The sequence below is a fragment of the Sus scrofa genome, chromosome 2 (assembly GCF_000003025.6).
Source record: "Sus scrofa isolate TJ Tabasco breed Duroc chromosome 2, Sscrofa11.1, whole genome shotgun sequence".
In the NCBI taxonomy this organism is placed as follows: Eukaryota; Metazoa; Chordata; class Mammalia; order Artiodactyla; family Suidae; genus Sus; species Sus scrofa.
Window position 1 is genome coordinate 78,701,939 of NC_010444.4, and position 12,578 is coordinate 78,714,516.

The window sequence follows — 12,578 nt, forward strand, 5'->3', positions numbered from 1 at the left end:
GAAATGACTATTCAGATCCTTTGTCTATGTTTTAAATTGGATTGTTTTTTCGAATTATAGATGTTCTAGATATAAACCCTTTGTCAGATACATGATTTGTAAATATTTTCTCCCATTCCGTGGACTGCCTTCTCTTTCAGATGCTTGTATCCTTTGATGTACATAAGCTTTTAATTTTTATATAGTTCAATTTATTTTTCTTTTGTTGTGCTTTTGATGTCATATTCAAGGAATCATTGCCAATACAATGTCATAAGCTTTTTCTCAGTGTTGTATACTAAGGGTTTTGTAGTTTTAGCTCTTACATTTAGGTCTTTTGCTCTGCTTTGAGTTAATTTTGTATGTGATATGAGATAGGTATCCAACCTCCTCATTTTACATGTGGGTATCCAGTTTTTCCAACACCATTTGTTGTAAAAACTATTTATTCCCCATTGAATGGTCTTGGCAACCTTGTCAGAAGTCAGTTGAGGAGTTCCCATTGTGGCTCAGTGGTTAACGAATCCTACTAGGAACCATGAGGTTGAGGGCCTTGCTCAGTGGGTTAAGGATCCGGCGCTGCCATGAGCTGTGGTATAGGTCAGAGACACGGCTCGGATCCCATGTTGCTGTGGCTCTGGCGTAGACCGGCGGCTACAGCTCCGATTCGACCTCCATATGCCACAGGAGCGGCCCGAGAAAAGGCAAAAAGACCAAAAAAAAAAAAGTCGCTTGAACATATATATTGCAAGGGTTCAATTCTGGGCTTTCAATTCTATTCTATTGGTCTGTATCATTTTGCCAGGACTCCACTGTTTTAAATACTGTAGCTTTATAGTAAATATTTATATTGGGAAATTTGAGACCTCCAACTTTGTTCTTTTTCCAAGCTTATTTTGGCTATTTGGGTTCCCTTGAGACTCCATATGAATTTTAGTATAGGGTTTTGTTTTGTTTTGTTTTCACTGCAAAAAAGTCATTGGCATTTTGATAGCAATTGCACCAAATCTGTAGATCACTCTGGATAATGTTGACATCTTAACAATATTAAGTTTTCTAATCCATGAACACAAATTGTCTTTCCATTTATTTCATCTTTAATTTCTTTCATCATTTTCTAGTTTCCAGCATATAAGTCTTTAGCTTATTACTTGGTTAAGTTTATCCCTAAGTATTTTACTCTTTTTGATACTATTGTAAATAAAATCATTTAAAAGAAAAAATTTTTATTATAATTGATTTACAATGTTCCTTCAATTCCTGCATCATTTTTTTTTAAGGCCACACCCATGGTATATGGAGGTTCCCAGGCTAGGGGTCTAATGGGAGCTACAGCTGCCAGCCTACACCACAGCCACAGCAACGCCGGATCCTTAACCCACTAAGCAAGGCCAGGGATTGAACCCACAACCTCATGGTTCCTAGTTGGAGTCATTTCCACTGCACCACAACGAGAACTCCATTTCTGCATCATTTTCTAAATTCTTTTTTTAGATTCTTCAGTGTTAGCATTCAGGATATAATGTGAAGGTAGATCTGATGAATTAGGTAGGGGTATGGGAAAGGAGAAGATAACCCTATAATTTTGGGGCCTGAGTAGCTTAGAGAATAGAATCACTGTATAATGACATGAGGAAGAGCAAGTTTAGAAGGAGAAATCAAGAGTTCAGCTTGAATTTGAGATCAAGTATTGTCAGAACCAAGAATTGACTAGTGGAGGGGGCAAGGAGAGTTCATGGTGGCCTTGACAAGAGATGTTTAGTGAAAGAACAGGAGGAAAAGCCTGATGGAGTGGCCTTCAGCTGGGACAAGGTGGTGGTTATTGGGGGAGCTTTTTACATTTTATTTTATTTTATATTTTGCCATGCCTGTGGCATGTGGAAGATCCTGGGCCAGGGATTGAATCTCCACCACAGCAGCAACCCAGGCCATTGAAGTGACAGTATCAGATCCTTAACCTGCTGAGCCACAAGGGAACTCCTGGGGTAGCTTTTTAAATCTTATCACATTTTCCATAAAAACACACAGAGAAACTTTAAGAGTAAAAATAACAACCCACAGACAACATCTTTAACAAAGCCAGGTGGAAGGGTACCTCACAAACCCCAGACTACAAGTAGGTGGGGCCAAACCACCAGCTGCAGCATTATTCTACAGATATAGAATCAGCAGCTGTGTTAAAGTAGTAAGGGGAAGAGAAAAAGGTTCTTACAGTCCCAAGAGCCAAGGAATTCAGAAATCACCAAAAACACCCCCCTCCTACAGATGCCGTCCTCAAAAGAGATGACTCACTGAACAGAAACCTCAGCAAGTGACTGCAAGGACCCACTAGCAATACTAGAGGCACATTTCTCAGGCTCCATTTTATAGATGAGTTAACAAATAGCACAAAATACAGGGGAATCCAGGGAGTTCCCGTCGTGGCTCAGTGGTTAACGAATCCAACTAGGAACCATGAGGTTGAGGGTTTGATCCCTGGCCTTGCTCAGTGGGTTAAGGATCCGGCGTTGCCATGAGCTGTGGGAGACGTTGCAGACGAGGCTCGGATCCCATGTTGCTGTGGCTGTGGTGTAGGCCGGCAGCTACAGCTCCAATTCGACCCCTAGCCTGGGAACCTCCATATGCCGCAGGAGCGGCCCAAGAAATGGCAAAAAGACCAAAAACAAAGCAAAACAAAAACAGGGGAATCCACAAGCAGAGGAAAGATCAGAGAATGCTAGGATGGATCTGAAACACCCAACAAAAACTGCCTTTCCAAAGGAGAGCGCCTCCCCTGGGGAAAAAAAGGGCTGGGACTGAGCAGGGCAGCAACAGTGGTCGGAGGGGCAGGTAAAGAGAGAGAAGCTTCCGACACTAGAGGAGGCAGATCAGGAAGTCCTGGAGGGGAGCGCCATAGAGAGACCGTAGCAGAGGACAGCCCCAGCTGTGTGGTGCAAACAGCTACCTCATACATATAGAAAAGGTACAGAAAAACCAGGCCATTCAAATGTGAGCAATAGAAGATTATGACCACACCCTCTGCAGAGAAGGAAACAACCAAAAAAACCCTCCACAAAGCAAGCACACTAGAACAACATCCCCCAAAGCAGATGAAATATTTCAAAATGACCTAATATTTTTAAATGATCTCAAAAAGAATTACAAAAGTGTTAGAAACTACTAAAGAATATAAATTTAAAAATTTTAGAAAGCTTAGAGACAAAGTGACAAATCAACAGAAAAATGTGAAAAGACAGTTGACAGGAGTCAGGAAAGTATTAGAAAAAAAATATGAGTTCCCATAGTGGCTCAGTGGTTAACGAATCTGACTAGGAACTATGAGGTTGCGGGTCCAATCCCTGGCCTCACTCAGTGGTTAAGGATGTGGCATTGCCATGAGCTGGGGATAAGAGGAGAGAGAGAAATAGTCAAGAGGAATGATAAAGAAGTTAGGCAAAGAACTTTCGTGTAACATAACTCCCCCCCCAAAAAAAAGAAAAACAAAGCCATAGAATAACAACTGATAGAATTGATAATTCAAGACAGGTTTTCTCAGGAGTTCCCATTGTGGCTCAGTGAGTTAAGAACCCAACATTGTGTCCATTAGGATGCAGGTTTGATCCCTGGCCTCACTCAGTGGGTTAAGGATCCAGCGTTGCCGTGAGCTGTGGTATAGGCCAGTGGCCTACAGCTCCAATTGGACCCCTAGCCTGGGAACCTCCATATGCCATGGGTGCAACCCTAAAAAGACAAAAAAAAAGAAGAAGACTTAAATCTACCTGGCTATATGTCTGGAAAATCAACACAGAATAGTATATAGTATATATATATAACATCTAGTAAAACTTTTGAACTTTAAAGATTTAAAAAATTATTTTGGGCAACCAGTCAAGAAAGACCATGTCATTTATGAAGGAATGAAAATCAGAGAGGCAGTCTTTTTTTTTTTTTTCTTTTTTTCTTTTGTGGCTGCACCCATGGCATATTGAAGTTCCTGGGCCAGGGATCAAATCCAAGCCAGAGCTTCCTGCCACCCACACTGCAGCTGTAGCAATGCCGGATCCTTAACCCACTATGCCAGGCTGGGGATTGAGCCAGTACCTCCACAGAGACAAGCCAGATCATTAACTCACTGCCCCACCAAACCACAGCAGGGATTGCACATCAGACTTTCTGATAGCAGTGTTTTATACAAGTAGAGTAACATTTTTTTAAATATACAGCAAAAAGCCCATAACCTCAGGATTTTCTGTGCAGCAAACTGACAGGTTGAGGTACAAAGACCACAGGCCGTTGGGAACATACAGGAATTCAGAGAAGCTTTTGAGGAATCTAATAGTGAACAACCTCAGACAACAAAGAAGTGACGGGAGAGGGTTTGGCAGAAGGTCTGGTGGGAGCATTGAATGTATTTAAATGTTGGAATGAGACTAGATAACAAGGATGAAGATGACAACCTGTATGTAATTTTATATGCTCTGACTCGGGAGATAAATGAAAACACAAGATGAGGCATGGGAAGTAGAATAAGCTGACTGCCTTATTAACTAAGAGCAAAAGGTATCACTTTAAATTACATGTTGGCCAGGAAAGCGCAGAGGGGGCCAAAGAGCTACTTGCTAATTTCACTCTTGCCCATAGGAGGGAATCTGGTGTCTAGAAAGAGGGGACCCAGGGTCCTAGATAAAGACAGTAGCATAAAGGTAACTGTTGGAACATAAACATATACTTTCTGACACTTTCTCAAGGAAAAACCTGAGAGAGGGGGAATGGATACAGTGGGTTTAGGCAACTCTTTCAAGAAACTTTATAAATGGAGTTCCCACTGGGGTGCAATAGGATCAGCTGTGTCTTGGGAGCAGGATGCAGCTTCAACCCCCTGCCCGGCACAGTGGGTTAAGGATCCCATGTTCCTGAAGCTGTGGCTTAGGTCGAGACCAGCTCAGATCTGATCCCTGGCCTAGGAACTCTGTATGCTGCAGGGTGGCCAAAAAAGAAAGAAAATAAAAAAAAACTTTGTAAAAATGTCAGCTGAGACTCACAGGGGTCCCTTTGGAGGTGACTCTGTAATCAGAGTGTGACATGTGTACTCTATAAAGTGTGTGGATCCCAAGTGGACACACCGTGCAAGCACCCCCCATTGAAGAATGGAAGGGCATGTAGGGATTCTGTGCTGATGGTAACAAGGCCAGTGGAGAGGAGGCAGCTGCCAGAAGATCCTCAGGGTGAGAGGGGTGTGCTCTTGCACGAGAGTGGAGGGAAGGTTGGGCCCAGCGGGGCCTGGCAGGGCATGCAGCAGGCGGGCCGGCCCTCAGAGCGCTCCTGCCTGCTTGCTCAGTTAAATAATTGGCAGTAGGAAGTGAGGAAGGCAGGTGGTTGGGAAGGGTTGTGCTGGAAGGTTGTGTGAGAGGGTTACCTAGGGGAAGAGGCGAGGGACTGGACTAGAAAACGAAGGATTCCCGGCAGGCCTGGACCCCCTGAGCTCACCATCACTCTGGGAGCACCTGTCACCCAAGGCAGTTCCTACTGAGATCACATCCTTGAGTCAGTTTCCTTTCCAGCACTCAGATTTTTTTTTTTTTTTTTTTTTTGTCTTTTTGTCCTTTTAGGGCCACACCCGCGGCATATGGAGGTACCCAGGCTAGGGGTCTAATCAGAGCTGTAGCTGCCAGCCCACGCCAGAGCCACAGCAACTCCAGATCCGAGCCACGTCTGCAACCTACACCACAGCTCACGGCAACGCTGGATCCTTAACCCACTGAGTGGAGCCAGAGATCAAACCCGCAACCTCATTGTTCCTATCAGATTCGTTCACCACTGAGCCACGATGGGAACTCCATCCAGCACTCAGATTTTTGATTCTCTGCAATGCTCTGTAGCCTACAAGTCCATCTGTGCCCTGGTCCCTGTGCAGAACCTCGGGCCAGAAGCACAATCTCTGCATTAGGGTGCTGTCAGTGTGGATTGGGGTCACGGCCCCGGATTCCAGCAGTCTGTCATAAGAATGTGTTTTAGTTGATCTAAAATCTATTTCAGAAACCAGCCAGGGGCAGAGGGGCAGACTATGGATGTGAACCTAGCAGAGTTCTTTTTTTTCCCCTTTTTTATTAAAAACAGTTCTACCAAGATAAAATTAATATATAATGTGCTGTACTACATTGAAAGAGTAGTTTGATGAATTTAGCTTGTATACCCTGTGAAGCTGTGGTGCAGGTTCTTATGTAAGGAACACAGGGTGAAGTGCTGGGGGGTGGCATCCAGCACCCCTGCCCTTACCAGACAGGACCACAGCTAGCAGGATCAGAACTCACAGCCCAGACTGGAGCACTCAGGGGGAGAGTTCACTGGCCCATGAAGCCATGAAGTCCACGCAGTCAGCCGCCAGTCATCAGAGCTGGGCCCTCTCCACTGGATCTGGCTTTCAGCCAGGACAGTGTCTTCCCCAGGGTGTGCATGGCACCAGGATGGTGGCAGCAGCCCCCACATCCTCCTTGGCTCATCCCAAAGTTCCCTGCAGAGTGGCCAACACAGTACCCCCGAGCCCAGGGATCGGAAATACTAATTAGCTTGTGGCTGTGACTCCAGGCCTCAGCAGATCCCACACAGCATGGGGCCGAGAGTGGAGAGGGCTGTGGTGTTCCCTCAGATGAAAATGGAGAGCTGCAGCAGAAGGAGAAGTGATTCCCAGGGACCCAAGAGCAGGGTTGGTCCTGCCTAGGCACTTGGAGAGGGAGCTGGCTCTGTTTCACTTGACCCCTGGGCCAGGGAACAAGCTCCTTGCAGAGGCCAGTGCCCCTGGCAGTGAGCTCACCTGGAAGTCAGGCATCTGCAGGCAGAACACAGTCCATAAACAGGGGCCAGATGTATGGTGTAATGTAACTTATACCTGAAGGTCACAGATGCCTGACTAGGACCTGACTTAGTTGCCCTGCTGGGTGAGGGCCGGGGGCAGGGGTTCCAGAAAGCCAGGGGAAGAAGCTTGAATGTGAGGGCTTCCTTGTGGACCTTTGTCCCCGATGTCCCCGTTTTCTTCTGCCAGCCCCTTGATATATTCCCAGAACCACCCAGGGTCTACCTCTCTTGCCTTCTGGCCGTCTATGCAATGGGAAAGCAGATTCCAGGTTCCTACACTGGGGAGAGGCTTAGATCCCTATGAGGCCCTCCTCTAACCAGGGCCCTATTTGTGGTTAGGCCGCATAGGGAAGGGAGCCGACGGCATAGGTGGCCCACAGGCAGGGACCCCTCTCCACATACTAAGTTCTATTTTTTATGTTTTTGTTTTTTACTTTTTTTTTTAATTAAAGTGTAGTTGATTTACAGCCCACATAGTAAGTTCTAGGTCTGCATCTTCATCTTTGCCTCCCAAAGCCCTGACAGCCTTGTTGGAAGTGTGGTGGACTATTGAGCAGAACCCAGTGTTGAGCTGCAGTGAGTCCAGAGCAAAGAGGTGGTATGGCCGCTGTAGGCCACACCACACACCAGGAATGTGGACCAGAGAGAGGAAGGCAGGAACTCGGGGAGCCCCTTCTTCTTTGAGGGGGCCTTGAGGGCTCAGCAGACAAGTAGCCTGAGAGAGAGAGGACCCCTTTCCCCCTCTCAGCAGGCATGGAGGGCACCTGCAGGTTGGATGGCCTCAGCTGGGACTCTGGGTCTGAAAAGGACAGTGCAGGCCTGATGTCACCTGCCTCTGTGCCACCTTCTCCACATGGCTCCGTGCTGGGGCTCCAGAGGGTTCCCCAGTGCTCTTCCCCAGCAGTCCCAGCCTGAGCCCATCACGGTGGCCAGGGGCCCCATGGAGGCAGTGCTGCAATGGCTTGGGGCCCAGGGACCATTAGGGAATACCCACCAGCAGCTGTCCCTCCAGGGGTCGGCAGGGGCTGTACCCAGAGGCTGGAGCAGGGCAGGTGCCCCAGGGAGCACCGCCTGGGCCACCAATCAAGCCCTTGTAGGGCACGCAGAGTTCAGGAGGGGTCGTCCCCACAGGGCTTCTTCTCTCCTGGCCCTGACCTCCCAGAGAGAGGGCCTGACAGGATGGGCCCTGGAACCTGTCCCTGTGAGAGGCCAGCCAAAGAGGAGGTAGGGCTGGGCTGCGATCCAGTGCAGAGACCCAGGAGCGCAGCAGACGCCCTCGCTCTGAGCAGCTCACAGTGCTTTCCCTCCCATGTCGTGTTTTCCAGTCTTCCCCAGCAACTCAGCCCAGCAGCCCCACCTCACCCCTCGGTGGCCACCAGGGCGCCTGTGCACAGGAGGCGCCCACCGCTTCCCAGGGTCTGCTCAAGCTCTTCCAGAGAAGCACGCCCATGGAGGACCTGGGAGCCAAGGGGGTAAGCCCTTGCAGGCCAGGCCCGGGGGGAGGTTGGGGCCAGTCTACAGCCTTGAGCTGGTGAAGGGCAGTGCCCAGGGACACCCCGCCTGACCTGCTCAGCCCAGCTGGGGCCCTTGCGGGAGAGGCGCAGAGCCCCAGCACCCCGGGACTTACCCACGGGTGCCTGTGTGCTGTTCCCCCAGGCCAAGGAGAAGATGAAGGAGGAGTCGTGGAACATCCACTTCTTTGAGTTCGGGCGCGGCATGTGCATGTACCGCACGGCCAGAACGCGGGAGCTGGTGCTGAAGGGCATCCCCGAGAGCCTGCGGGGGGAGCTGTGGCTCCTCTTCTCTGGTGAGCTGCCCCAGCCTCCATGTGGGAACTCGGCTGACCCCAGTTGGGCCTCTTGAGTCGCCAGGCAGGCCCTGGCAGCCTGTACAGGGCAGAGATGGGGCTCTCAGCTGCGATGGGGCTAGTGTGGGCCCATGCCAGCAAGGGCGTTGCAGGGAACAGATGCCAAGGGATGGTGCTCTCCCCCCGCAGTGGGAGGCAGACAGGCCCCCAGAGGCCTCTTTTCCTTGGGACAGACTCCAACAACATTCCTACCCTTGGCCACTCGGATGATTTGAGGAGAAGGGCAAGCCAGCCATTCAGACTTGGGTGGGGTGTCTCCTCCCAAGACAGTGATGGGGGAAGCTTTGCCTGGCACCTTGTAACTGGCCCCAAAGTGCCACTTCCCTTCTTCGTTGCCATGACAATGTCTCCACCCTGCCCTGTCGTTGTCCTCAAAGTCCTGGAAGGGGATGGGGAGGGCGGCAGCTTCCAGCTGTGTCTGCACAGGGGCCTGGAATGAGATGGTGACTCATCCTGGCTACTACGCTGAGCTGGTGGAGAAGTCCACTGGGAAGTACAGCCTGGCCACAGAGGAGATCGAGCGAGACCTCCACCGCTCCATGCCTGAGCACCCCGCCTTCCAGAACGAGCTGGGGATCGCTGCACTCCGCCGGGTGCTGACCGCCTACGCTTTCCGAAACCCCACCATCGGCTACTGCCAGGTACAGGGGCTCGGCAGGGGCCAGAGGCAGCCCCTCCCATCAGAGGCTCACAGGAGCAGCTTGCCACGGCCCTGGGCCTGAGTGATGACCTCACACACCTTTGGTTGTGCCCTCTTCCCCAAGGACAGTCCTGACCACAGAAAAAGATGAAATGAAGAGCAGTGTTCATTGCTCACCTCACCCCCATGCCATATATCAAGTTGTCTTCTATGTGCTTTTGGTCTGGGCCCCGAAGGCATCTGCTTGTTTTATGTGTGTGTTAAAATACACATAACAGGGAGTTCCCATCGTGGCTCAGTGGTTAACGAATCCGACTAGGAACCACGAGGTTGCGGGTTCGATCCCTGGCCTGGCTCAGTGGGTTAAGGATCCGGTGTTGCCGTGAACTGTGGTGTAGGTCACTGACATGGCTCGTATCTGGCGTTGCTGTGGCTGTGGCATAGGCCAGCAGCTACAACTCCAATTAGACCCCTAGCCTAGGAACCTTCATATGCCGCAGGAGTGGCCCTAGAAAAGGCAAAAAGACAAAAAAAAAAAAGAAAAATACACGTAGCAAAACTTACCATCTTAATCCTTTTATGTGTATAGATCAGCAGCATTAAGTAGATCGTTGTACAACCATCACCACCATCCATCTCTAGAACTCAGCTTGCAGAACAGAAACTGTACCCATGAACCAGCTCCCGTAGTTCCCCCTGGCAACCACCATTATCTTTTCTGCCTCTGTGATATTAGCATCATACAGCATTTGACTTTTTGTGACTGGCTTATTTCATTGGCAAAATGACCTCAAGGTTCATCCATGGTGTAGCATGTGTCCGAATGTCCTTCCTTCTTAAGGATTCCGTTGTATGTATACTCCATGCTTTGTGTATCAGTTCATCAACAGTGGCTGCTTGGGTTGCTTCCGCCTTTTGGCTCTTGTGAGTAATGCTGCTATGAGCATGCATGTGCAGCATCTGCTCCACGCCCTGCTTTCAGATCTTTGGGGCCTATACCCAGAAGTAGAATTGCTGGATCATATAGTGATGGGATATTTAATTCTTTGAGGAATGGTCATAGCATTTTCCACAGGAGCTGCACCGTTTTACATTCCCACCCAGAGTGCACACAGCGGTTCTAGTTTCTCCCCACCCTCGCCCACATCAATTGTTTTCTCTCTCTTTTTTTTTTTTTTTTCTTCTTTTTGTCTTTTTAGGGCTGCGCCCATGGTACATGGAGGTTCCCAGGCTAGGGGTCCAATTGGAGCTGTAGCTCTTCAGCTATACCAGAGCCACAGCAACACCAGATCCCAGCCACGTCTGTAGCCTACACCACAGCTCACAGCAACACTGGATCCTTAACCCAATAAGCGAGGCCAGGGATCAAACCCGCAACCTCATGGTTCCTAGTCGGATTCGTTAACCACTGAGCCACGACGGTAACTCCTATTTTCTCATTTTTTTGATAATAGCCATCATAGTGGTGTGAGGTGATATTGCAGTCTTGATTTGTGTTTCTGGAGGCATTTGATTTTAAGTCTAATGGGCATTTTCTTGGCCAGGTCATATGGCTTTCTCTTTCCCTTTGACTGTTTCAGACTGGATTTCAGAGAAACCACCTTCCGTAGGACATATTACCAGAGCATGGAAAACCAGTGTACTGGCTCTAAATCATTTTTAGGATAATTTGCCACCATGGAAGCTTTTTCCTGCAAGCTCTGCTTTGCCATGGCCACCCTGAAGCTGTGTGGCTGGCACACACAGCTCACTCACAGCCTCTTGGCCCTGTTCTGCACCCGCGACCCCAGACACCCTGAAGAAGGGCCTTGCCTTCTTGAGTGTCCAGATGCCCTCTGGTCCAGTTTGAGGAACTTGGCTGACTGTTTTTGCCAAATCAAATTTCCTGCAAATTGCTTTTTAGCAGATTGCCTGGAGTGGGGCGGGCTGATTTGTTGTTGCCAGGCTTGCTTGTAGAGCGAGGCCGAGCAGGCCTCTTGGGAGAGGACGGCTCGGGGAGCACCCCTCACCGTCTCTGTGCCCACAGGCCATGAACATCGTCACCTCAGTGCTCCTGCTCTATGGCAGCGAGGAGGAGGCCTTCTGGCTGCTGGTGGCTCTCTGTGAGCGCATGCTGCCCGACTACTACAACACCAGGGTGGTGGGTGAGTGCCCGGGGCTGGCGGCTTGCTGGGGTGGCGGGCCTCCCCGGGCCAGACCTGTGCTCAGCATGTCCCACGGGTGAGCCCTTGGAGGCCCCAGGCTGCAGGCAGTCACAGCTCCCTCTCCGAGCTTAGGAAGCTGTGAAACCTGCGCACGACTAGAGCAAGCGTCTCTCCCAGACTTAATGCAGATTCTCTAGGAGTTGCTGACAGAGAAGCTAGCTTAGGGCCTGACTTCACATTGACCCAACTCTTCTTAAATGTTTTTATTTCCAACATCACAGCTAAAGAGTACATCCCCCCATCAACTGTTGTGAACTCACAGCTAGTAGAATCCATGTTATTAAATGGAAATGCGCTTGCAAATATGTTTAATTACATTTATAATTAAGTCAATTATTCTAAAATGTCCTTCCCCTACTCTTTGTCTTGGGGGTTTCCACTTTGGGGGTCCTATAGAATTGCATCTGCTCACAAGCTTCAGGTCAGAACACACAAGCTACTGGGGCCACTGTTTACCTCCGATGCGCTAAACAGAAACTAGTATTTCCCAGAAAGAAAACCCAAGCATGGTGGAAGAAATCATTCTTTGCACACAATGGTTTGGAAGCTGTAGAAAGGAACTTAGAGGATTTCTTCCCCTTTCTAGTTTTCTCCACCCCACCTGCACCCTCCAGCCCTCAGTCGTAAGCAGAGCTGCCAAGGACCAGGCGGGCTTCCTGTGCCTGAGACCCCGGGGTCCCAGTGCCACAAAGGGCCTGCCTGAGCCAGGGGTGTGAGCTCAGCATTCACACTCCTTCGTCCCCTCTCTAGGAGCCCTGGTGGACCAAGGCATCTTCGAAGAGCTCACGAGAGACTTCCTGCCGCAGCTCTCTGAGAAGATGCAGGACCTGGGCGTGATTTCCAGCATCTCACTCTCCTGGTTCCTGACCCTCTTCCTCAGCGTCATGCCCTTTGAGAGCGCTGTGGTCATTGTTGACTGCTTCTTCTATGAGGGCATCAAGGTGATCCTGCAGGTGGCCTTGGCCATTCTGGATGCCAACATGGAGCAGCTGCTGGGCTGCAGCGACGAGGGCGAGGCCATGACCGTCCTGGGCAGGTGACCGAGCCGGCCTCCCTT

The 12,578-nt window shown here is 49.7% G+C and overlaps 1 protein-coding gene across 2 annotated transcripts in view; it reads left to right on the plus strand.

The window, feature by feature from the left end:
- Nucleotides 1–12,578, plus strand: part of TBC1D9B (TBC1 domain family member 9B) — a 50,525-nt gene that overhangs the window by 26,072 nt on the left and 11,875 nt on the right. For both annotated transcript variants that reach the window (XM_003123648.4, XM_003123647.4), the window contains exons 8-12: nt 8,136–8,282; nt 8,467–8,617; nt 9,104–9,318; nt 11,344–11,461; nt 12,272–12,557. In XM_003123648.4, coding sequence (XP_003123696.1) covers nt 8,136–8,282; nt 8,467–8,617; nt 9,104–9,318; nt 11,344–11,461; nt 12,272–12,557 — 917 coding nt within the window. The remainder of the gene's footprint in view (nt 1–8,135; nt 8,283–8,466; nt 8,618–9,103; nt 9,319–11,343; nt 11,462–12,271; nt 12,558–12,578) is intronic.